General features: G+C 32.3%; 1 protein-coding gene and 1 long non-coding RNA gene across 3 annotated transcripts in view; one reads left to right on the forward strand and one right to left on the reverse strand.

The window, feature by feature from the left end:
- Positions 1–8,310, reverse strand: part of LOC117606010 (uncharacterized) — a 25,543-nt gene extending 17,233 nt beyond the window's left edge. Inside the window, 3 exon segments of the mRNA XM_076692520.1 lie at positions 8,124–8,158; positions 8,161–8,214; positions 8,217–8,310. Of these exon segments, the coding sequence (XP_076548635.1) occupies positions 8,124–8,158; positions 8,161–8,214; positions 8,217–8,310 (183 nt within the window).
- The window catches only part of LOC117606011 (uncharacterized), a 13,208-nt gene extending 1,686 nt beyond the window's left edge, over positions 1–11,522 (forward strand). The window contains exons 1-3 of one of the 2 annotated variants that reach the window (XR_004581858.2): positions 2,235–2,639; positions 7,978–8,507; positions 8,757–11,522. This is a non-coding gene — a long non-coding RNA (uncharacterized LOC117606011). Of the gene's footprint in view, positions 1–2,234; positions 2,640–7,977; positions 8,508–8,756 lie in introns of those variants that run through there. The other variant, XR_004581857.2, reaches the window with a different exon arrangement.
- Positions 11,523–26,120: the final 14,598 nt, after the last annotated feature.

Here is a 26,120-nt window from a genome sequence, read left to right on the forward strand (position 1 = left end):
AAATTCGTTGATAATACTGTTTAATAAATTCTAAGATTTTAACGCTTGTAACATTCAGTTAACATTTTTTAGGTAAATATTTAGAATTCTACAATTTTCACAACTTGTTAGGTTAATACAATTTGTCCGTCAAAATTGTTGGTAAAGATAAACACAATATTTATAAGAAGTATATAGCGTTGTTCTTAAATACTACAATATCGGACATAGTAAGCTTCACTAGGGAAAATAGTGTTATAGGGTAAGTAGAAATTCTCAAAACTTTAATTTTGACAATATTAATATTAAAAGTGATTTAGAAATAAAATAATGTTATCTTCAAGAAATATGAATAATAATATGAATATTAATTCAAATTCTCCCGCGTAAACGTTTAGACGCAAGTGGTGTGAAGTTACGTACCTACTGTCCACCGATCACAAGAAATCCCATGAGTATAACGCAACGTGATTGGTCGCGCTCCACGTCAGTTCACGCGTACTTTCAGTCGTGATGCATGATTGGTCGAAGTAATCACATCTACTAATTAGGCTCGTGTGTAACTAGGGGGTCAGTCGATGTGCGCGTAGTATCCCCTCTCGCCCCTGTGCCGTCCCGCGGGACTTCTTATCACCGGCGAACAGTATTTATATGAGGCCTCCTACCCTACATCGTCATTCATCTTGGAAATATGTGCTTGGGGGGGGGTTATGCTTACGTGTGGGGGAAACCTGGGACATCGCCATTTTCCCTGGGAAAGACTACCATGCTCAGTACTGTACATCTTTCAATACCATCATTAATATTCTATTTTTTAAATTTTCTTTATTCATAATTCATTAATAAACAACGATCACCAAGTGAAACCTTCATAACGCTACTCAAGGTGATGACTTTAACAACATATTGAAAGATTATTGTACTTTTTTCCTTTTAAATGTTCACCTTTCCTAAAATAATTCTTGCTAAGCCTTAAATTCAGTCAAACATATTAAAATTTCAAAATTTGGGGTGCACCTATAATTTTAAAGAGCACTGTATTATTTTTAAAGCACAAAGCACTTTCCAAATTGAAAATTGCATTTTTTTTTTTATTGAACTTTTCAAAAACTGAAAATGATAAAGCAAAAATTGTTATGGATTAATATTTAGCGAATAAAAATCTATAAGAGGCGTTTAAATGTATTTAACTGTGCAATATCTAGCGAATCTATAAAAATGTAGCTGTTTTAATTAATGAACTAGGAAACTAGCAAGCTCCATTTGCATAAAACGAGATATCTCCATGGACATGAATGAAAGAACTTATTTTCCATAAACAAGGACGTTGAAACTGGATCAATTCTAGAGCGTCAGATTAGCAATACGTGGCCTTAATATACAGATTTAATTAACTTCTTCTCTATACTCTTGGTACTGTTACGTTCCGAACAGGAATTTTTACACATTCACCTTGTGTTCCCCCCCCCTCCCTCTTTTTGTCCTCTTTTTGATGGGTCTACCCCCGTCATCTTGATCCGTTGTACCTTTGACCTTGGTTGGAGGTATAAACGGAAACCACGAACATCGATAGATTGTTTTACATTCTGGACCTCCCCTGATTGAACGCAGAAATGATCTTTGATATTTCGAGATAGTCTATCTTTTCCAGGCATAATTCCGATTGTTAGCGTAACAAATTTCTTCCTCGAAATCAGCGTGATCCCACGGTTCAAAATCACGTGTCGTCTTTGGTTCTGAGTATCGCCGGATGTAAACCCGAAACATCATTCGTGTGGTCCGATAATCCTGACCACTCTAGAACGTTCCTTATCGGCTCCGCAAAGATGATCGAAATTCCTTATACATACATTATAATAAACCGAATTTTCTATTAACTCATTAAATACTGTAATATTGTGTTTCCTCCACACCGGTCAGCCCAAGATGCGAATTCAAACTTTTATTTAGCATTCGTTCAAATTCAGTAATCTGTATTAATATTGAAAGACATGTTTTCTTCTTATAACGTTAAGATCGAAACAATTTTGTAAAATGTATTATATTTTAATGAATATCAAAGTCCTTAGTATGGCAGGAAGAGTGAAGGAATATACTCGAATTAGAAAGAGAAAGATTAAAACAGAGAGAGGAGCGCACATATCCCGGCTACACCACCGATAAGCGAATCCTGCCTCCTTACGCATCGACACCGCCGCCTAATTCGTTAGGCGCGCAATAACGCAATGTAAACAATTTCGGACGAGGCCCGCTCTGGTCTTCTCCGAGAGGTACAGATTGCGACACTCTTCGACGTACAATCGCGAGCAGCGTGTCGGCGGGTCCGCGAAGTGGTTCAGAGACGGGTTTTGTTCTTAGTTGTTCAAAGTAGCAAATAGGGCAAAAGACTCTATCTTCGTGTATCCATTTTATTTTATTTTATCTTGATTATTATTTTACTCATTTTATTAATTTTCCAGTTAATTTTATTTCTTAATAAATATATATAATCAGATAGTTAGTTTAACAGACTTCGCAACAGTTCGGGTGTTCAAAAATCGTTTTCCGGTGCAACAAGTTCAAGGTGTGTGCGTCCTACTCTCCTTCCTCCAGAAACCAGTCAAAGGAAATAGCAGCAATAGAAATCGGGACTCATACACGCAGTTTTCCCACATAATCCGGTGAGTCGTTTCCATTACTCTTCCGGCTATTTTATGAATATTTTATCAAGGAATTTCAGGTAGTCAATTTTGACGTTACCATTTTTGATTCATTTTAATCAAATCTAATATTTCTTAACATAACCTTTTGTTAGCCTCCTTCATAAATCCTATTACATTAGCGATCTGATGAAAGGGCCCGTATGGGACTAGCGTATCTCCGAACTCACAAACATTTAGTATAATTTTCCGGCTTTACGGCGTCACACGCGCGTTACGTTATCGATAGTTGCATTGCTCGACTAACACACTACCACATTTCATACTCTCGCACTCATACATCAGCTTACACTTCCACACAGTAGCGTCACAATCGCACGCGCGCGCGGGCCGCACGTAACAGTACTATGATTAAAAATTTTTTATAGCAGCAATCATATTTTTATAGCCAACTTTTACACCGTATGTACACAATACATAACAAAATTGTTTTAATTTTTTTAATTACTCAGTTCAGATATTTGATCTGCGACTTTTAATTACAAAATTTTTAATTTGATTCTGATCCATATAGGGTGTCTCAGGTTTTTTCGTACAAACTTTACCACTGCGTATGGCGAGTAAAAATAAGACTAAAATGTCAAAAAGTTCATAAATAATTTATTATAAAGTTATAACAAAACTGAAACACGATGTATAGGCTGTATATGTATATCTACATCTAAATAATACAAAAAGGTGGCTAAAATTAATTTGATCATGAAAATTAATAACATATTTAAGAAATTAGACGAAAGTGCAATGAAATTTAATTTAACATAAGCAAAATTGAATTAGGTCCATAAAAAAAAATTTTATATTCCTGAGTACAACACTGTTTCATAAATGGCACATTGTCTTTGACTGCCCAAATTATTACAGTAAAAGCTGGATATATGCAACATCGCTATCCCCTCCACTTGGGGGGATCCCCCTAAGCCAGGCCTGTCCAAGTAGGAGAATCCACTCCTGGAACACATGTTTTGGGTCCCCTTCCAACGCTGCTCCTTCAAGTAAGATGGGACGGTTCCGACTACCAAAGACGGTAGGAAAGACGGAGAGACGGTAGTCGGAACCGTCCCACCTTACTTGAAGGAGCAGCGTTGGAAGGGGACCAAAAACATGTGTTCCAGGAGTAATTTCCCCTACTTGGACAGGCCTGCCCTAAGCGAACCGAGCCGCTCGACGAGGAAGCCGTGTAGTACGATCCGAACCGTTATATCGGTGTGACTAATACTAATTCAACGATAAAACTTTTTTATTTTTAACTTTTTCTTAATGAAACTTTTACTAACGCATTTGTGAGATTTTTCTGATTAAAATGATACCAAACATAAGGCAGGCCGTACACCAAAGATGCATCAAAGACGCAACATGCAACATGCAACACGTCGCATGTTGTGTACGAACATATAGCGGAGTTCACCAGAGTCCATAACTGCGACGCGCTGGTTGAAAGATGGTGGGGGAACGCAGCGAGCTCTCCGCTAATCGCTTTCTACTTCGTTTGGGAGTACCGCCAATCAGGGCGAAGATGCGCACTGGAGAAGCGCGAAGAACGAAAACTGGTCTTTTCGCAGTTATGGACTCTGGTGAACTCCGCTGTAGAATAGGTATTGCGGCTGAATACAAACGATGTGTACGGACGCAGGATCGACACCTCGACTGGATATATGCAACGTTTAAATGCCCAGAATCGACACCTCGGCTAGATATATGCAACGTCTGGGTCCCAATGTTTGTTGCATATATCCAGCTTTTACTGTATTATTAAATACATAGACGATAATGTATACCTATATAATTTTAGATTATATGTATATACAGAATATTGGAGTTGTGGAATCTTAGAACTTTTTAACTTTAAAATGGTAAAGGTTCTTAAGTCCACATTTGGGGGGAGGGGGCAGGCCCACTCTGGCCCCTAACTAGTTACTCCACTAAATATGGCCTAATTTTTGCAGCCCAATAATCAGAGTGCTCCCATGTACTTACGACTGAGCAATCAGCTCACACCCGAACTTTGAAATTTACACTAACGTGAGACATAGAATTTCATATACACAGATACGCCTTCACATACGCAGCAAATACTACCAAACGATAAGAGGTCATTCACTCTTGGCCTTTTTCGTAACGCAACAAAGGCTAGTGTAAATAATCTCTTACTGTTCGATAGTGTTTGCTAAGTATACGTATCCATATATATTCGTTTGTGTAAGTGTAAGTACATATAGGTATCTGCAACCTTGTAATGAGCTCTTTGCACAGTTGCTTAACCCCTCTGTACGCTTCCATACGTTCATATGTTAAATTGCTCAATTTAAATATAAGCATAAAAATAATAATAATATATAAATACATAAACACGAATAAAATAATTTTGTTAGTCAAATCTTATTTGCAATAAGATTATTTATTTTAATATCTATAGTATTGTATTTCCGCTATTTTGAAACATACACGCTTTCTATCAGAGGATTCCTATCTATCTTTCGAGGCACCCTGTAGTAATCCCTTAATGTGCAATCTTAAATTGATTTAGACCCTCCTATTAACTCCTCAAGCCGGTAATTCTACATTGACAAAATTTATTATACAGGCTGTAGTTAATTTAGATAAATTGATTAAGTTTTGTAGTAATTTATTTACAAATTTATAATTCGAAAACTATTTATCTACCTAAGGTTTAAATGTTAAAAAATTTAAATATTAAAAAGAATGCAAAACGTCAGAGGTAATAACTTTATATTAGAAAATAATTACATTAGACATATTTATATGCAGATATCCATAAGTGTTAAATAAACATTTTGTCAAGAATATTCAGTTGTAATATAATAAGCCATTGAGAATAATTAGAACAATTAAAGCAAATTCAAGTAATTAATATACAAGACATAAGAAGTTCTACATAAATTGTTACAATGTTCTCGCATGAAAGTTAGTTAATTAATTAGATTATTATATTTTGTTGACATTATACGTATTATTTTCAATTATTAATATCCGTCAGGATCGGTTTAAGGTTTTTAGGTTCAGGGCTTTCAAACCTACGAGGGCACCCTTGATTGATAAACTTGATTCAAAAATTGAAAATTGAAACACTGAAAAAAAAATGTCATTCAGTGTTTTTTAATGTAATAAATGGAAGGCTTATAACAAGATTCCGTAGAACATGGAGCCCTCTGTCCCAGCTTATTCCTTTCTTTAATCCGGGGCTGATTTCCATACATTACAAAAATTAATAATTTTTGATCTGTTGTAAAACAAAGTCGTGCGTTAAAGGGTTAAAAAATGAAGTACTACACGTTCTCATATCTTTCAAAGCACACGTGTGTGTTCCAATTTCTATTAATTTTAATTCATATCATAATCATAAATAGATTTAAGTCCAAAGACTAAGGATGAAGACCATGAAAAATCAACACAGCACATTTGATGTAACTCAAAATATAATTAATAACAGCTAGCATAATAAACCTAATATTTCTATCTATTTTTTATTTCATATGTAGATATATAAGAAATATTTGAACTTAATGAACTGTGAAAAATCATGCTGTCAAAACAGCTGCTTCACCTGGAATTTAAATTTCTTTCAGTTCATTAGTCCCAAAACATCTTTCAATTACTTATAATATCAGTAGCTGCTTTTTATAATTCACATTTTTGAAACATTAATCAGCAATGGAAATTTTTCTGATGGAAGATCACTCATAATAAAAATGAAGGATATTAATATTTCTGATTTTGATGTTGGATTATTTTTTAGTTTTATGAACTGTGCTAAAGGCAACAATTTTTTTAATTTATTGAAGAGAATTCTATTAAACAACTGCCACAGGCGAGTTGCAACTAATAATAAACATTGCAAAATGGAGAAAATGAAATTATTTAATCCTAGTAGCTCCAACTAAAATTTAGTAAAATTAAAAAATTAAATTAATGAACTTTAATAAACTGAAATTCATAGAAGGGATGGAAAAATATTAGAATCTAAATAATTATGAATACGTGATGTTAAAGGCACCGAATTAATTTTTATACCTAATTATTTCACTAAGAATATCTATCAAATTGGTACAATTACTATTTACCACAATTATATTAGAGATAATTACAGAAATAGAACATCAAGTTTTAGAAAGTAATAAATGACAACTAGGTATGTGCGGGTATCCGAAAATTCGAGTTGGAGTCGAGTTAAAAAGTTTTTTGAGTTCTCGAAAGTTTGTTCACCACGTTTTGTTCGGGTACCCGTAGTTTTGGGACCCGAATATCAACTTGAGATTTGCCTTCACCTCGGAAGACGAAACTGTATCCAACCCTACCCGACCCCACCTGATCTGACTCGGTCATTACCCGAGCCTCGGATACCCGAAAATTCAAGAACAACAGCAGCTATTAATTAAATATTGAATTGTACTTTTTTAGGTAGTCTTAACCCTTTCGCTCTATAGACATACGTCATCTATGAGTGGACATCATATATAAAAAATATAATATTTCTAACAATAGTAATATTCTAATTATTGTAATAACCCAATCATGAAGTACAGTATGTCAGCACTCCATATGTTATTGCTGAGTCGTCAGCGACGTATTTTATTACAAACGCGTTAAAGTGAAAGGGTTAAGGCAATTTCAAAAACATAAAAATAGATGACATCTATTTAACGATAATTTATGAAGTTTTGTTTCTGTATATATACACAGTTGTTCCTATTCACCCTATTTTATGCTAATTAGCATGTCTCCTTCAATCCCGAGACTAATGATTCATTACAAATAATTTTTTAAATTTTTATTAAAGAAATATATAATTATTTAATTCTTACGAACGGTAATAATAAAAGGATATCGGATAATTTTGTGAAATTTTTAATATCGCAAATTTGCACTATTGTGTTTTTGGTAATTTTCTGTAACATTAATTACATATTTGTAACACGATGCAAGGAAGGATTAATATAGACAATCATCTAAATGAGCAATAACCATTACTTTCTTAACACTCTGTACATCTTCTGGTCCTGAATCAAACAATTAATCTTTGGACAGGGGACCATGGAGAGAGTCCCAATTTGAATTTAATTTTGTATTTAAATTTTTTGAATTTGTTGTAAAAATTATTCTTTTAATATACGAAACCTTTTCACTTAAAAATGATATATTTAACCTTACGATTGACCCAGGCTCCGCTGTTCAAGGTCTAAACATTTTATCCTTAGGTCTCCTCACACTCTTTCCCTTCTATTTAAAAAAAAGTATTATACATACAGAAACAGATGATAATCCATACACTGATTCAATCCAGGACGCACTTTCCATCGAAACATCCGCGTTCGCTATCACATTGAAAGTAACGAAGAGGAACAGTTGTGCGAAGACCTTAAGGTGTCCGGAAAGCCGGCACTGAACCAGTATTCAGGGTCGAAAGGTGTGCATGAAAGGAACACGTACCGTGTGCGCGAAAGGAACGAAGGCCCAGCTTTCACAGGACTGTGCAAGTCTCTGGCATCGGACGTGAACGTATCAGACCCACGGAAAAGGCCCAGACCCCGGTCAGGCACCGACTGAACTCGGCTCCGCTCGAAGCCGACCACGGACCCTCCACTCGTCGTGGGAGTAGGTCATTAGAACGAGGCATTCGCCCGTATTCCCGGCACGACTCGCCTCGATTATACGGTAAAACACGCCTGCTGCTTGGCTTTCAGTGAAATCACTTTGACACGCGTCTTCAACTTCCTGAACTGTTCAAGTGTCCGAGCCTGGAGTTGAAAATGTAGCAAAACTAGTATAGCCAAAATGATTGGGAGGCTGGTCGTCGCAACAGACAGTTAGCTGGTATGTGGATAAATTATAGAATATAATAATAATTGAACTCGCGATCAAATCAGGTTTCCCTGAAGAAAATGACGGTAGGTATAGAGGAAGCAAGAATTTTCAAAATCTTAATTTTGACGATATTGATGTTGAAAATGATTTAGAAACAAAATAACATAATTTTTAATTATTAAATATATTATAAGTTTATGTATAACTGAGAAATATGAATAATAAATAAATCTCAATTCAAATTTTCCCGCGCAAAAGATATACGTAGGCTGTGGAGCCGCCATGGGTCCTCCTGCGTTCCAACGTCATTCTTGGTCATTCTCCTCGGAAACGCATTAGGGGAAGGCCTGTATCCCGCGGAAAGCAACGCCTACAGGAAGAACTCCAATTCGGGAACCTGAGGAAGCTGACAGTGAAGGATGGGAACACAAGACCATTTCTTCTGGAGAAACCTGATTTAATCGCGAGTGTACAAAGGAAAAATGATCATAGTCACAAAAAGGCAAATTTGCAATATTTGAAAAACAAACTTTGTGACCTTCCTTCAACTATATGCAATTTAAAATTTAAAATATTCTTGTTTTTTACAATAGGGTTCTGGTATGCATTTGTAAATTTAAAAAAAAATAACATTTGTTTTTAATAGGCCAGACTTTGATCTAATATCATTTTAATGAAAAAGGGTGTAGATGTTTATCAATTTTCTTTAGGATGCAAAGTTTTTTATTCTTTCTTAATTTTATGGTTTTCTTTTCTTAAATTCTTTTTTTAGTATAAAAAGACTGAGAATGAATGTTATACACGATTCATCCATTTTTACGCTATCTTCCAAAGTAGATTGTGAAACATTGCATGATAGGGATGTTCTCATATTTTCTTCTAAAATATGTCTGTAATCGCACCAACCAATGCTCGCTCTAGCTTTGTCTTTATTCATACCTACTGTGTTTGCAACATTGGAAATCTAATAATGAGAATAAAACAAACTAAATAGATGAGCATTTATTTATTACGAGCCAAATTTTAACCATCTGGTTGTATTCTATACCATAAAGTACCCAATTTTGCTATAGTAAATAATTTAAACAATTGAAAGGTGCGAAGGAACATATTTTAAAAGATTGCAATCAAAATGACAAAAAATTGGTGTGTTATTTAAAAGTTTTTACGTGCGCATAAGAGAAGGAACTGAAAAATTAAATAAAAACAAAATAAAGAAGTGTCCATTCATCAGTAATGTTAAAAAATATTTTATAATTTTGTTCAAGTACATTATATGGTGCTATTCTTTATTAAATTGAGAATTTCTTCCATTATTCATTCAATTTATGAAGATGTTTAATATAAATACAATATTAAGCACCAGTCTCGGTAATTTTCAGGGTGTAATAACTTTATCCAGCTATGGTTATTCTAGCGACCTAACCTAACAGTTACCTCTGGTGACTGACGTAGGAAACTTAATTTAGGCGAATAATTAAAAGCATGGGAAAGAGTAGGAAAGGAATTTTTAAATATTATTCATATTGTACTATAATATGAAATAATACATGTTGAGTAATTTTATTATTATGTATTACACTATTGTTTTCACTGCAACAAGCAAACCCTAACCTCTTCTGAATTAACATTATCACACCTATATTAACAACTACTTGAATTTGTAATATATTAAATAACAAGCACACAGATACATTTTTAATATCTCCTGGGACAATCGAAGCTGTCAATATAAGTACTTTGAGGTAACAGTACTGCAACAGTACTGTAGATAACAAGAAATGTAGGTTAACTATAAGATATTAAAGGCATTCAATCGTTCCTTCAAAGTTGGAGTTCTGCCCAATGTGTGTAAAACTGGGATCCTATCGTTTTCCAATATCTTCCTAGACAGTTGTAAGAAAAGTTCAATTCTTCGAACTGTCAGAACAATGGTTGTAAAAGCATACTGGTGGACAAAATATAAAATATCGAAGACAAAACGATAATTTTTTTACTGTAATATCCACTTTAAAATTAATATATTAAAATACATTTTCAATTCCTTCTTGAATATTCTTTCGGTGGATAAAATTTTTATTATAGAAATAAAAACGATTGCAAATAAAGTGTGAAATGTTGAGAATATTTAACCATATTTTTCATGAATTTGGATTATATTTTAATATTATAAGAAAATTTCTAATTATTTCTTAAATACTTGTAAAAGTACATCGATATCTCGAATAAGCACTTTCCAAGTAATTTTCAAATTATAGACGATGACGAATATAAAATGTTCGAGAAAAATGTTAACTGCCATGTCATTCATATCTGGGTGACGCTTGAATTTCCATAGGAATCCGTCACCCGTATGATCCGCTCATTTGCCAATAAAAAGTAGGGTAGCGGATTTAAAATTTTAACTTAATTTGTATTTAAATGTTAAAAAATTAAAAAAATGGAGTTCATCAGTTTGGTCTGTGAATGGTTCATTTTACGTACTTAGAAATTCTTTACTAAGAAAACATTTTTTAAATTAATTTAATAGCTGTTTTTATTTACTAATTAATTAAAAATATTCATATTAGGTACTTTCAACAAATTTCGCGTTGCAATCTGTGGCGCAACTAAATAGGAACCAAGGAGAACACTGACCCATCCAAAAAGTTGATTAGCCCTTTCTAAAATTCTAAAATTCTAAAATTCTGAAAGTCTAAAATTCTAGAATTGCAAAATGTTGAATGCTTGAAATTGTTAAAAGACCCGATCCACCCCAGACAAACGTCCTAGTTACGCCAATGGTTGCAATCAGTGTGCTAAAAGCATTTGATTCGCTTCTTTCAAAAAATAAAAAAGAACTGTAATATAACTGTAAACGTTTATACAATTACTTTGATTTCTAATCACTTCTAAGACTCTTTAATGAAAAATTAATGTTCTGAAGAAGCGTTTCTGGAGCGGACAGATTCAAACGGTATAACAGAGTATGTAAAACGTTGGGTTTTAATTAATTTTTTATTCGACCTATATACATTAATGAACGAAGCAGTACTTTAAAGGAATACAAATAAAAAAGTATATAAATGGATTCTTTTCTGTAAAATGAATATTACGAATTTAATTACTTTTTTTTTCTTTCATAAAAATTTATTTCAATAACGTCCGTTTCTGTGTAAAACATTCTGAAAAATTGCAGAATATATTTAAAATTTGAATAAATAAAATAACAATTATTATAAATGTAACAATTAAATAGTGACGGTGTAGAAGTATTTCAGACCGTATTACACGGTTTCAAAAAGAATGCTTTGTTTGCTCGTCCAAATGATTAAAACGTTTATGCGGAAATTGAAATGACTACCTGCAAAGAAACCTGGAAAATCGCGGTTGTAGCGAAACAGACCGTAATCGAAACGATTTGAAGCAGCGAAGCGTAAAGGATGAGGCTTAAAAGAAAAACGTGCCGAGTGTAAATATATTTAACGAGAACAATTTTTTTTTTTATAACATTTGATACATTTTTACATATTTAAATGTAGAAATAAAAATAATAAACTTATTGATTTTGTTAACTATCAGACGACGGACCATAAAGAGAGCTCCAATTTTAATTTAATTTTGTACTTTACATTATTTTCATTTTATTAATTTTATACTGTTCCATTAAAAATTATTCTTTAAACATATGAAATTCTTCCATTTAAAAATTATAAATTTAACTTTATGTTAATATCTTTGTAAGTTTGGATCTCGATTGACCCAGACTCTGCTGTTCAAAAGTTAATCATGTCATGTTTTATGCAAATTGAACAAAATTAACTATTAAATAAAAACATGATACAAATTTCACTGAAATATCTCCTATCAGTCTGTACATACACATGCTCGATGAAAACTTCTCCGTCTCATTAAGGCTTAAGAACATACTTTCACTCATTTTATGACTTATTTTAAATTTAATATCTAGTTTCCTCGAATTTCACTGAAGATTTCATTTAATAGATTAAATTTTTCTTATACATATTTTTTTTAAATTACATTAGAAAATACACATGAACGATAACAGAAAAATTGCATAAACATCTCATCAGTGTTTCCGTGATAATTAATTTGATATGCAGAGGCGAAAATATGAATATTACTGCGGAAATAGTATTTACGAACTCCAATCACATAAAAGTCCAAGTAAAAAGTGATAGTCTCTGGAGCAATATACAGTATATTATCCTATTTTATTGCTGTGTATGTAGTTTTTTTTTAATAACTAACTAATTGAAAAGGTATAAACCATATCTTTTCTTTGATTGACGTTAGAAAAAAATAAATGGTTCAAAATGGACTACATTTTCACATTGCATTGCATACTCATTTTGAAAAGATATTTTTATGAAAATTAAAATATTAATAAAAGTTTCTATTAATTTAATATCGTTAGACATCAACATTAAACTGAATGTATTGTTAATAAATATTGAACCGGTATCATGCAAATACAATTTGTTCTTAAATATGGGCAGGATTAGCAACACAGTATTGAGAATATGTCTGTATTGATCTTCTATTAAGTCCCTCGGTGATTTGACCGGAAATAATAAATGATCCTGGTTCAGTTTACATATGGTATCAAAGGAATTATGCATCAGGATATTCATTAAAGCGCAATAAACAATCATTTCGTCTGTTAATAATAATTAGTTTTAAAAGTAAATTATTTAAACAAACAATGCTGTGTAATATACCTTATGAAAGATAAAATTTTTTTCTATAATTACCGAAATTTTTAACCCTCGAATGGCGGACCATGGAGAGAGCCACCATTTTAATGTAATTTTGTATTTCATATAATTTTCATTTTCTAAATTTTACACTATTTCTTTAAAAATTATCTTTCCAACGTATGTAACTCTTTCCCTTAAAAATTATACATTCAACTTTTGATATGTTTGATAAGTTTCTCGATTAACCCAGTCTCTGCAGTTCAAGGGTGAAGACAAAATGACTAATTTCCAGTTATAATGAACAAAGACCAATTAGAAAACACATAGATAGAAATATAGAAACATACAATTATAAGGTATGATAAAGTTTCTGTGCAAAAATATTAAAAAATATTAATACACTACTAAAAAAATTATTATTAATATAAAATATTATTTAAGTGATTAAATATTATTTAATCACAGCAATGTGAAATACCTACAGTAATACCAACAAAATTTATACAAGATCAGTGTTATCCCACATTTATTAATTGTTTAAATATTCAAAAAAATTTATACAATTTTTTTGTGTAAATAAAAATTGAGTATTTTTTTATATTTACGTCACAACATACAGAAAATACGAAATTTTTTCAAATCCGAATTGTTCCATAATTGAAACTAATGAAAAAATGTTTACAGAATCGTAATCAACGTACAAAGTTCTGTGCGAAACACACAAGGAACATCAAAATACGAAAAAATGTTGAAATGTGTTGCACAGTTTTATGCAGATATGTACATTCTATAGCACTGCATTCTACAGAATCACTATGTCTCTTTTATTGGTTCAACGATCGCACTTTCTCGATACGACCAGATGGAAATTGTGTGAAAAATTTTGTCCGCGATTCCGGATGTGAAAGTGATTATTCAGCATATAAATTCTTCTTCAATTCTTTTATTTGCTACACTTGGTGTTACTTGAAAACAAAATATTGATTTTTTCGTTATAGCAGATTTTGATTGAAAGGTGTTACAAATGTAATTTAATTAGTTCTGATGTATTATTGGTCCGGATAAATAATGACACATCTGCAAAAAACTCATTTTTACGGAACTGAAAAAAATCAATTTCGCTTGAGACACTTAGAATTAGATTTAACTAATTATTCCCGTTCATAATTAAAATGTGTTAAAAAATGTTGCTTGCATCCTTTTGGTTCTGAATGCTTCATTTATGATTACATTTATAATTAAATAATGAAAAAAATATTTGATAGTGTTGGAAACAAAGCAATGAATAGCCTATTTTAATTACAATACTTTTATTCCTTACCCTTTAATGTTTCCCCTGTTTATAATTATGTTATTTTTCTCCTAAAATTGGAAATTTATATTCTAAGTATATTATTACAATTATAGAATTGTTATATTTGATGAACTAAACAGTTACTTTGTCACGTAGACAGACCGTTTTTATCAAACGTGTCTCCTTTCAAATAAGCTTAAACATCTGGAAAGGAAAACTCTCGGGCAAACCGACCATTTACTCTCGTAATAAACAGAAGGCCCACCGATAGCAGAACCAAACACTTGGGAAAGCAATGGGTCCGCCGTAATCAAATAGCAGATGCAACCACTCTAAACTGTCGCAGAGGCAGGTGGACCCAGCCTAATCACTCGAATAGTAACCAGACCACCCTTCTTAATTAGTATATAAACCCGTTCGTACCAACGATCGGGGGCAGTACCAGAGTTCATCTCGTGTCGAGCACATCGTGTACGGTAGTGAGTTGGTTACTATTAGTGAGATCGGGTTGAAGTCCCCTTCGAGCAACATTCACCTTATAGAATCCGCGAGTCGTGTTTCTATTTGGCATTACAATCAACCACACACAACACCCCCGCATTGCCAGTGCGTGAACACCGAGCATAGTGGAAATAGGTAATATATCACATTATACACCTATATTCGCGACAACAACATCTGTAATAGACCAAGATTGTAGAATATATACATTGCTGTGTCAAACCCACATTAGCATTCTCCTTTAAACCCAGTGAAACCTTGTGACGGTTCCTACCACAATACAATCTTACCGCTCGGGTTGTATTGATAATAAAATAAGTTACGCGGCCGCCAATCAGAAAGCCTCTGATAGCCACGCGCGCTGCCAAGCCGTCGACCACGTAACAACTTACTCAGAATTATCTAATAGAGGGGTCAAATTTGTTTTCATACCTTATTAGCATCATGATAATATTAAATCTAATTTTCCTTTTTTCATGCTATCAAATTTTCGAAAATATTCTAATATTTCTTAAAAACAAGTTTCTTACTTCCTAATAGGGCGTCAGCTGTCCTTTACGACAAACCCTTTTAGGGTGGCAGTAGTGGGATTAACCCATGAACAGCGGAGTCTGGGTCAATCGTGGCTGAAACTTACCATAAGTATACAAGAATATTAACCTAAAAATAAATATATAATTTTTTAATGAAAGAGTTTCATATATTAGAAACAGGGCGGTTTGTGTATAGCACTGTGGAACTGCAGCATCTCCTGTTTCCACCTGATATTATCGCTAACATTTAATATAATGAGTCCTATTTACTTTAATTCTTTATTTATACTTGTACAATATATAATCCTTAAGCTTAATATCAGTAGCCATCCCCCAGTTTATGAAAAAGATACAAAAATCTTTATATGGAACTCTGTGCTTCACAGTTCCAGCGGTGTAGTGTTTGACCGTGTGCGCATGCGCACATAGGAAGCTGCGCACGAGGCTGCGCGGGAGAGAAAACGCTGTCGTTCCCCCAGTGCCGATTTTTTGAAACAAAGGCTAGAAATTTTCTGAAGCAGCACTCCCACTAATTTTAGCTACGAGCCGCCACTGATTAGAAAAATAATTTTTAAAGAAATAATGTAAAATTTTTAAAATAAAAATAATATGAAATACAAAATTAAATTAAAATTGGGGCTCTCTTTATGGTCTGCCGCCCGAAGGGGAAAGTACTCCTTGGACCAGTGATGCATTTAACTTAAAATTTGCAATTTTGCAGTTAAATATACTATTATTCCTTCGAAGTGGCGATATATTTGTATCTCTGAATTTGCAATTAGTTTATTGCTCAAATATTTGTATTTTTAAAAATATATTTTGTAATAGATGGCTATAGCTGCCTTCAGTAGTGTATTAATTACTCTGATAATTAATAATTGATTTAACACTTGATACTTAATAATTGAAAACTGTCAATAAATTAACAAATCATAAAGAGTTTTAGTTATGCAAAATGAAATTAGTGTTGTTAATATATAGCACGTTAATGATTTGATAAGTAGCTAATTGAATACAATTTTTACAATTTCTCAAATCAGATAAATTACTGTATACACACTTGCAATGAATAATTTATCAATGTCAAAGTTACACGAATAATAATGACGAGTTAATTGTCATAAGAAAAGAAAGCAATCAGTTTTCTCCGTTTGAATAGAACACTCTAGTCACTTCCATCATTTCGTTTCGCTTTCGCAGTGACTGTTAATAAATGGTAGAGCAGTGAAAGAACTGCAGTTTCTAAAAAACAAGTTCCACATGAAATCTGCGAAAATAATAATTCATGAAAAAGAGTTTAAAAATAATAGTGATATCCATACATCAATCAGCAGGTATTATATATCGTATAATTGTTTACACCATGGTACAGTACCACGTAAAAAATATTATTTAAATAAAGTGGACAAAAAGAGAAAATTGAAATTTGTAAAGAATTATGGAAATATGTAGGTCAATAATAATGATTACGTAATCAGTGGTGTTTGTAAATCTTTTAATATGATAACTTGAGTGTATAATAAAATACAATCAATTTATTAAAGGTGTTAATTTTAGCCTTCAATAACTTTCCTATTATTTATTTCCAAGAAAATCAGTGAAATGATAAAAAAGAATTGTAATGTTTTTTCTGTATTTTGTTATCTTTAATTTATTTAATAAGTAGGTACCAATTATTTATTTATGATATTGATGCAACATTAAATAACTAATTAAAAACGTTCATATTTATTTAACATAATTATAAACCACCAATGGACATCAATAAACAAAACAGTAATGGAAACTTTAATTAACAAAAATCTCATGGAATTTATCATTAATTTACATCCGACTACTATTTGTTCTAAAATGTTTCCTTTTAAAATTTGAAAGATGTAATTTAATAAAATTCTTGATCACAGTTGAATATTGATAAGAATAAGATATTCTAAATTCCCTTTATTTAAAAAGACTATTTTAACAAAATTTTCAGTGATTTTAAGAAAATTACATGAGATCATTATTTTTGCTGTTAGAAAATTTATCATAGACCATATGAGACTGTAAAAATTCAATTTTGATCAATTAAAACTTTTGCTTTAATCACCTCTAGAAGTTTTAGTTATAATTTGAAATTACTTTTATCAAATTATAAGCTTTAAATTGATATATCTCAAATCCAAATTATGTCAAAATTTTATGCTTCGAAATTCACCATTTAAATTGATTTACTACGTTATGTGGTGTGGGTATTAATGGAATTGTTACGCATATTTTACATAATATTTATGAATAATTGAATTATAATACCATTGAATTGGATAATTTCACATTTTTCACTTATTATATAATATAAATGGATTGCGAAAGAAAGGATATTAAATACTCATTTTTTATTTTTCAAAAAGACGCAGTGATTATGACTGTACCCACCCTTGCTGACCTGACGTTCAGTCGGTGCTGGGCAGATTGCAGGTTTTAGGCGCTTTTTACTCGAATTTTTAAATGTTAATTACTGAAAAACAAAGCCGCAAACGCTACTTCGTCTTATTTTGATCCCTAGAATCACCCCTTAAAAAATCTCTCACCTATTGTCGAACACCCTGTATATCCGAACCGCATGCCGGGAGACCGCTAACGAGAACAGACCCAATCCCGCTGCCACCTGGCGGTCGCCGACCCGAGCTAAGGGCGTCCGGGGAGACTCATCGCCTTCTCCTTCCACTAAACGCCTACATATAAGATAGAAAATGCAACTCTTTAGAATAAAAATAATGCCCATAATATAGTCCTTTTATAATAAATAATTTGCTGTTAATTTAATTAAACAATTTCAATTCATTCTTGAGATATGTAGAAAAGAATATTATCCCTTCTTTTTTGTTTATTTTTGGTTATAAAATCACCCCCTGCCGAGTTATACTACTCGATCTAAGACACCCTGTATATTCATAATACATAACTACATATTTGAGGTCATCACTCTTTACTCTGTTTCTATTTGCTGCATCACATATTAATTATTTGGTTGTTGCATATTAAATGCCAAATTTCGAAACATAGAAAGTCTGACATAATTTGATGACACAAAAGCATCGATATAACACTTGTGACACATGTATCAATTTATAGTTTCAAGTTTGATGAAAATGATTTCAAAAACCTTTTATTAATATTCTTAATATAAAATAACTAATCAACAGTTGTAGCAAACAATAACTGATTTCGAAAAGTGTAAAATCTATCATGATTTAATGACATGAAAGTGTCGCAAAATAAGACTTACAGTGTATTAGTTTGAAACTTAAAGTTTAACGAAAATAATTATATTCCCGTTTTATTAACTAATTTACAGTTGTCCATATTGTCTATTATCTTCTGTATGTAAAATATAATATTAATATTACTTAACTATTTTTTTTAATTTTTTCCCTTCAATTATTTCATTATATTGAATTTGTAGAGCTGGTGCTAATTACGTATAACTGATTACGTACTTAAATAAAATCCATAACTAATTACATCTGAATCAAGGATAGACTGGAGTACTGCCCGATCTGAGGCACTCTGCATAATATTTTAATAAAAGATATCTATTAGAATATTCTAATTTTCATTCAAGATTTTTAACTTTTTTTCCAATTATCTTTTGAAATATTATCGAATGAATAGCCGAGTGGAAAATTCATGGACGAAATGAAATTCACAGTGATTGCGTTTGAAAGATTTGTGGTTCACTTGTTAACTTGCATTCGAATGAAAACGAAACGATTCCGTATACATCGTTCGCTTCCGTTAACAAAAAGCTATTAAAAGCTCGTGGAAGTGAACGAAAGTACAGCGCAAACATTTGTCAAAGAAGAATCGCGAGTCCCTAGTAATTCTCTTGGATCTTCCATTAATTCCATATCTTTGAATTTCTTTCTATAGCTCGCGAAACGGAATCTCCGCATTGAATATTCATCCGACGTTTATGAACGGTCCACGTTCACAAATTAGTTATCTGTAAATAAAGATGAATTGCATGTTGTAACAAAACCGTTTAACAACACGCAAATGCAGGACCGGATAAAAATTTGTGGGACCCCGGGCTATCAAACCTTTGAGAGTCCCCTTGATTGATAAACTTAGTTCAAAATTAAAATTAAATAACATTTAATCGTAAAAAAATAAAGATGAAGTTCCGAATACGACCGGTCGCCGATTAAGATGAAATTTTGAGGGGGAGGGGAGAGGGAGGAAGGGACCCCAAATATAAAGTGGTATCTTCGGCTTCCTATTAGTTTCCGAGATATTAATTAAAAACTTTCGTACAATACATATATATACAATACATATAATATCTCGGAAACTAATAGGAAGCCGAAGATACCACTTTATATGTATTTGGGGTCCCCTCTGCCCCTCAAAATTTCATCTTGATCGGCGACCGGTCGTATTCGGAACTACAGCCAAAAATAATTATCTACGAATTAACCCTTATCACTACTTTATGTTTACCCAACATTTAATAAATATTCTTACAAATAAAGAACTACCTCATAAAACGTATGCAGCGTTTTTTTTTTTTCATCATTTTGAAATTAATAAAGTTTGTTTGGAGTTGGTTAAAAATCAGTCTATAATATTCTTGGAGTGATAAAGGTTAATAATATTAAAATATAAATATCGAAAAGATACCAGGCCGATTTACTTTTACATTGGATGCAATTTCTAATTATTTCGAAAGGTTAGCAGTAAAAGAAATTTCATTTAATGTTTTTTGACATAGTAAATGGAAGGCTTAGAACGAACCTCCCCTGAAAAATAAAGCCCGGGACTGTAACCCTCCTTAAATCCTCCGTTGATCCGGCACTGCCAAAATGACTTCAAAAGTATAATACAATATGTATCACTGGATAATTATTGTTAGACGTTTTTAATAAATAATTACAAGCATATTTCAAAGAAAAATTTATAGTTCTTTTTATTTTAATGACAGGACATTACAGCATCCAGCTATTTTAAATTGATTGCAGCTCACTTCCGGTTTTAGGAAAGTGAAACAATTATGGAGCACGAAAGTGTTAGGTAGTAGCGTGTTTACAGCTTCTGATGGTTGATGCACCCAAACCTGACCAGGCAACCACACATTGACATTTTATTTTATAATGGTGTGGCACTTTCGCGCTTCACGCGATGGAAATTGGACGGAAAGTACTTTGCTCTTGAGCAGACGCTGTGAAAAGGAAATTGCAAGCGTCTCGGAGGTTGGTCCTCTCTGCACAATTTCTCGCGAATTTCTAATCGACGCGGATCCGCTCGATTTGTCGATGATACGCTCCTAGGTCGTTGCACTCCGCGGCACAGCCACATGGATGCACTCAATTAATTGCGTTCCGCTACCAGTCTATGAAAAAATTTCAATTTAGAATAGGAAATTTAGAAGCGAACTATTTTTAGAATTTTTCTCGTGAAAATTAAAAATTTTTTTCGTCGTTTCAATTAGTTGCTTTCCGAAAGTTATTAAATTGAGAATTGATGAAACGTGTTTTTGAAGTTTCAATTTCGTGAGATTATTTTCAAATGCCAGTTGAAAAATATCGAATATAATAAATATTACGAAGAAAAAATTTATGCATCTTCATTTTTTTTAATGAAACTATATTAAAAAATGATCTAATCATCTTTCTATTCCCTACAAAAAATTACTAAACTACTTGGGTAAAATACTGATTCGTTTAATAGGCTCTCCTTGTCTCTCCTTCAAATATCTTTTAAACTAATAAATTTTTGACCCAAGTAATTTAGTAATTTTTTGTAGAAAATATCAAAACGCAGAGATCGGCATCGAAGGAAATACAAAATTAAAAAATAATTTTCTCAAATTAAGAGATCCTGAATGTCTCCCTAATATATCTTTTGAACTAATCAATTTTGACCTACGTATCTTAATACTTTTTTGTAGAGAATCAAAAAATACTTCGATTGATGTATAGCAAAATACAAAATTTCGTTTTAAAAAAATTGTATTGGAGTTTTATATCTTCACTTATTTAAAAGCAGTAAAATTGACAAATTTTGAAATTTCTGTTTACCAACAATAAAATTTCTGTTGATATTTTATTTAATGCATTTAATTATTATTATTGAGGTACTTTAATTTAGAATACGTAGAACCTTCTTTGCTAATAGTTTTATTTCTTTCTTGCTGCAAACGATTTTTTTTTTTAAATACAGAAAATTCAAGTTTAAAGAATTTCTAAGAAATTTTCTAAGAAATAGTTCGTGAAATTTTACTATTGCTAAATATAGCCTCCGATATTGAATTATGCTCTGTGGAACTTGTGCTAACTTGTTAACCCTGTTAAAAGCAGCCCCATCGTTGAGAGCACTTATCGCGTTCTCGATACTCGTTCGAGAACCAATAATTTATCGTTCTTGGCTTCGAATTGATGGAATTTTTCGAAATATTCGTCTTTTGTTGATTCAGATCAATGTGCAGCTTATTTTAGCCCAACAGCCTGAATTTGCATAATACTACATATTTGACTTGTGGAAAAAGATTAAATTTCTCTAAAATTTATATTAAATATAAATCAGTCATTATGTATACTTATTAAATATTGAAATAACAATCAGATTTTTTTAATATAACTAACAATGACTTTCTAAATTTTTATTCTTTATTTTCAATCTTTTTTAAAATTCACCTTTACATTTGAATATACATATTTTCTAATTATTTAATTGTTATGAATTTTTCTATTAATATTTTTTATCTGTTTAATTATTTCAAAAAGGTATAAAATTTTATTTCTTTATTACAATCTGCAAATTAGAAATAGCAGTATTTACTTATACACTCCTTTAATATTGAAAAAGATATTCGTATGATTTCTGTAGAAAATTCTCTGTTATCTTTATTACTAAATCATTAGCTGTTTTGAATTTCGGTCAAGAGTTTCCGCATTTGCTTATCAGACTGATCATGATTTTGCATTAAACAGATAGATTGACCTTATTTCTTTTTCCAGCTGCACAGAAAAGTAGTCTCTCTTAAAACACGTGCAAGAGATACGTTCAAATGTTTACTCTCCCCCATTTCATTTCGATTCTTGGTCTGTCTCCAAGTCATCAATTGTTTGAAAAGAAAATGGTATTTTGCCAAAGAAGTTACATTACTCTCCTTCTTTTATTTAAAAAATAATTACTCAACTTACAAAACATAAAATATATAAATCTAAAGTTAAATATATACCTAACTTTTAAACAAGAGTTTTGAAAAATAATTTCTAGAGGAATAGTGTACAATTTAGAAAATGAAAATAATATGAAGTACAAAATTAAATTAAAATTAGGGCTCTCTCTATGACCCGCCGTCCGAAGGTAGGATGTTAATCAAAAGGATTGCAATGATTAAAATTTGTTTAAACTTCTTTAAAAATAACAATTGAAATAAACGAAACCTCTAACTGTACACTAAAATTATTACAAATTATTGGAAAAGTAATATAATGTAGGCTAGGCCTGTCTAATCTGCTGCCCGCGGGCCACTCGTGGCTCCTTCCCCTGCCACGCAGCTCGCGCTCGGCTCCCCCCACTCTTCCAGTTGATTTCCGGACTCTTCCAATATTTGACGCGTATTCCTAGTCCAAGCAGCTATGTAGAAACCGCTGACCGCCCCACTACTGACACTATTGGATGGTGAGGGAAGTCTGAAGCGGTAAGAGTGGGAGCAGGCGTTTAGTGGAGTGGAAAGGCTCTCCCCGGACGCCCTTAACTCGGGTCAGCGACCGCCAGGTGGCAGCGGGATGGACTCTGTTCTCGCTGGCAGTCCCCCGGCATGCGATTCGAATATGCAGGATTTCCTTCCTTCCTTCAAATTTCACCCAATTTTAGATAATGGGATGCTTTAGCATCCCTTATCTGTAAAGGTTGGCATTCTTTGGGAACTTTACTGTCCCCATGTTGCCCAACGAAATGTATCGGCCACGTGCAGGAGTTCCGAAAAGAGGTGTTATAGGCGTCTGGAGCAGGGATCGTCTGTCGTCAGCCCCACTGACGAGTCTGGCAGACGATCCCGAGACGAAACAACTTTTTCTCTCCCTACAATAATATTATTTAAGATTTTTCATATAATTATTATTTAATTTTTCAAAAGTTTTGGGTAATCACCTTCCTTTGTAATTTTGCAATGTTTTGTACTTTTTGTAAGATTCTCTTCAGATTTTTATTATCTTATTAATATTTTATATAATATGTAATGTAATTAATATTATGACAATAACATAATAAAACTAATACATATTTGTATAATTTTTGACTTCTTTTTTAAGCCCTCTTCAGACTTCTATTATTGCATGCTAAAATTAATATAAAACTACTTATTTTTACATTAGCATTAATATTTTTGTATTAAAAAGATTATTATTTTTACCATAATATAATACAACTAACACATATTTTTATAGTAAAAGCCTGAAAGGAGCCTCAAAAGAAGATCAAAACGTTACAAAATTAGAACAAAGGCAATTTATTTTACACAAATTATTCAAAATATTGAAATAATTAAATAATAATAAATCTATAGAAAATCTCTAATTATATTAAACATTAAATAATCAAAGCCATTATATGGACACATGCAAAATTAATAACAAAAATATTAACCCTATTACATGTTAATCAAAAGTATCTGAACTGTAAAAAAACAAACAAATGAAATAAAACAACGTTTTATTAAATTAAACTTTTTTATAGTACAATTTGAACGCTTTCGTTGGGAAATGTCACAGTGAGAGAACCGCTTTCACATTATCAACGGTCGACGATTTCTTTGGAGGCTTTAGCTTTAAGTTGGCCCGGAAACGATGGAGACGAAATGCAAAAGCGGATGCACGGTAAAGCCACAGAAAGTAGGGTTTGAGCAAGGAATCGATTGGACGGTCTTTGCCTAGAGGGTGTTGGCCGAGTGCTGCATTTATGGTTGTGGATGCACTATCCTCGTGACTCTTCCGAACCGATCATCCGGTTGAATCATTCCGTCTGGTTAAAAGGAAAAGCGTGCGGTGACCATATTGTTCGATGAAAGTAAAAATTGGCCGGTAGAGCAACGGTTCAGTGATGATAATCTTACTACCTTAACCTTCCGTTACTCGTGTCGTTGTAAAAAGCACAACAGTATTATCTTTTACTTTTTTTAACTTTTTGCATTTTTTTATCTTAGATCAATCTTTCGGTGATTTATTTTATTCTAATCTTAATTATGTCTTCGACACTTAAACCCTCGGACGGCGGACCATGGAGAGGGCCCATATCATATTATTTTCATTTTATAAATTTTACACTGTTCCTTTAAAAATTATTCTTCCGAAATATGAAACCTCGTTTAAAAATGATACATTTAACTTTAGTTGTCATACTGATTGTGAGTATAGTATGGCATATATTTCCTTTTGAAATAAATAATTCAAACAAATTCTATAACTACACCGTACCCACACATTCCAAATAAGTACAAAAATTCAAATTTCAGAAGTTATTGTGCAGAAAGTAGAAACGCATAGATGCACATAATATTTTTTTTATAAATTTTGTCTTTCTTAAGATTTTCATTTTCTGAGAAATTGCAATTGATTTTGGAGAATTCCTTTCGATGGTTTGATAAAGATATAGCATCTAGCTGTATGCAAAATAAAAAATACATTTCGCAAGATTTTATAAGAGAATCTTAGAATATTAGAACACCAGAGTATAGGAGTACCATGGTATTAAGGTATTAGTAGCGAGGTATTAGAGTATTAAAACATTAGAACATCAGGGTCTTCAGTGGCGGATTAAACGGTAAGCAGACTAAGTAGCCGCGAAGGGCCCCGGAATACCAAAGGGCCCCGAAGCGGCCCTGAGGTCTTATAATGTTCTTTCATTAGGGTTCGAGGAAAATTACGTTTTTTTTTTCTTTTTTTTTTTTGTTTGTCCAAATATCGTAATAATAAGAAGGTTTCACCATAAACTCTGTTATTGCACATAATATTATAGTCAACATAATGATATACATATACCCACCAATTACTTTTCTTTTTTGTTGATAACTTAATCTGAGTTTTCTTTAAACTTTTTTTTTCTATCTTGAGTTTGAAGGCCCCGACATTTGGGCCCCAATGGCTTGGGGCCCCCGTTTGACTTGATCTGCCACTGAGGATCTTTGAATACCAGAATATCAGAGTATTAGGATATTAAAGCATTAGAGCATTAGAGTATTAGGGTATTAAAGCATTAAAGTGTTAGAGTATTAGAATATCAGAGTATCGAAGTACTAGAATACTAGAGTATTAGAGTAAAATACATATTACAAGAGTATAAGTCTTTGTTTACATAAAAAACATTACGATTATTCATCCTCGAAACTAGATAGTATTTCTAGTCACATAATTGCATATATTTATGTGCTCAAGGAACAATGATTGTTGCATTACAATCACATTATCATTCAAGAACTTTCATTCTCTTTGTCATGAACTTTTTATAATAAACAAAACCCAGATAGTACACGATAATTTTCTCAAATCCCTCGAGCTTCTTTCTGCTTTACTAGAACGTTTTGTGACCTATAAACTTGCTAAATTTTTCA

Source organism: Osmia lignaria, chromosome 2 (genome assembly GCF_051020975.1).
Source record: "Osmia lignaria lignaria isolate PbOS001 chromosome 2, iyOsmLign1, whole genome shotgun sequence".
Classification (NCBI taxonomy): domain Eukaryota; kingdom Metazoa; phylum Arthropoda; class Insecta; order Hymenoptera; family Megachilidae; genus Osmia; species Osmia lignaria.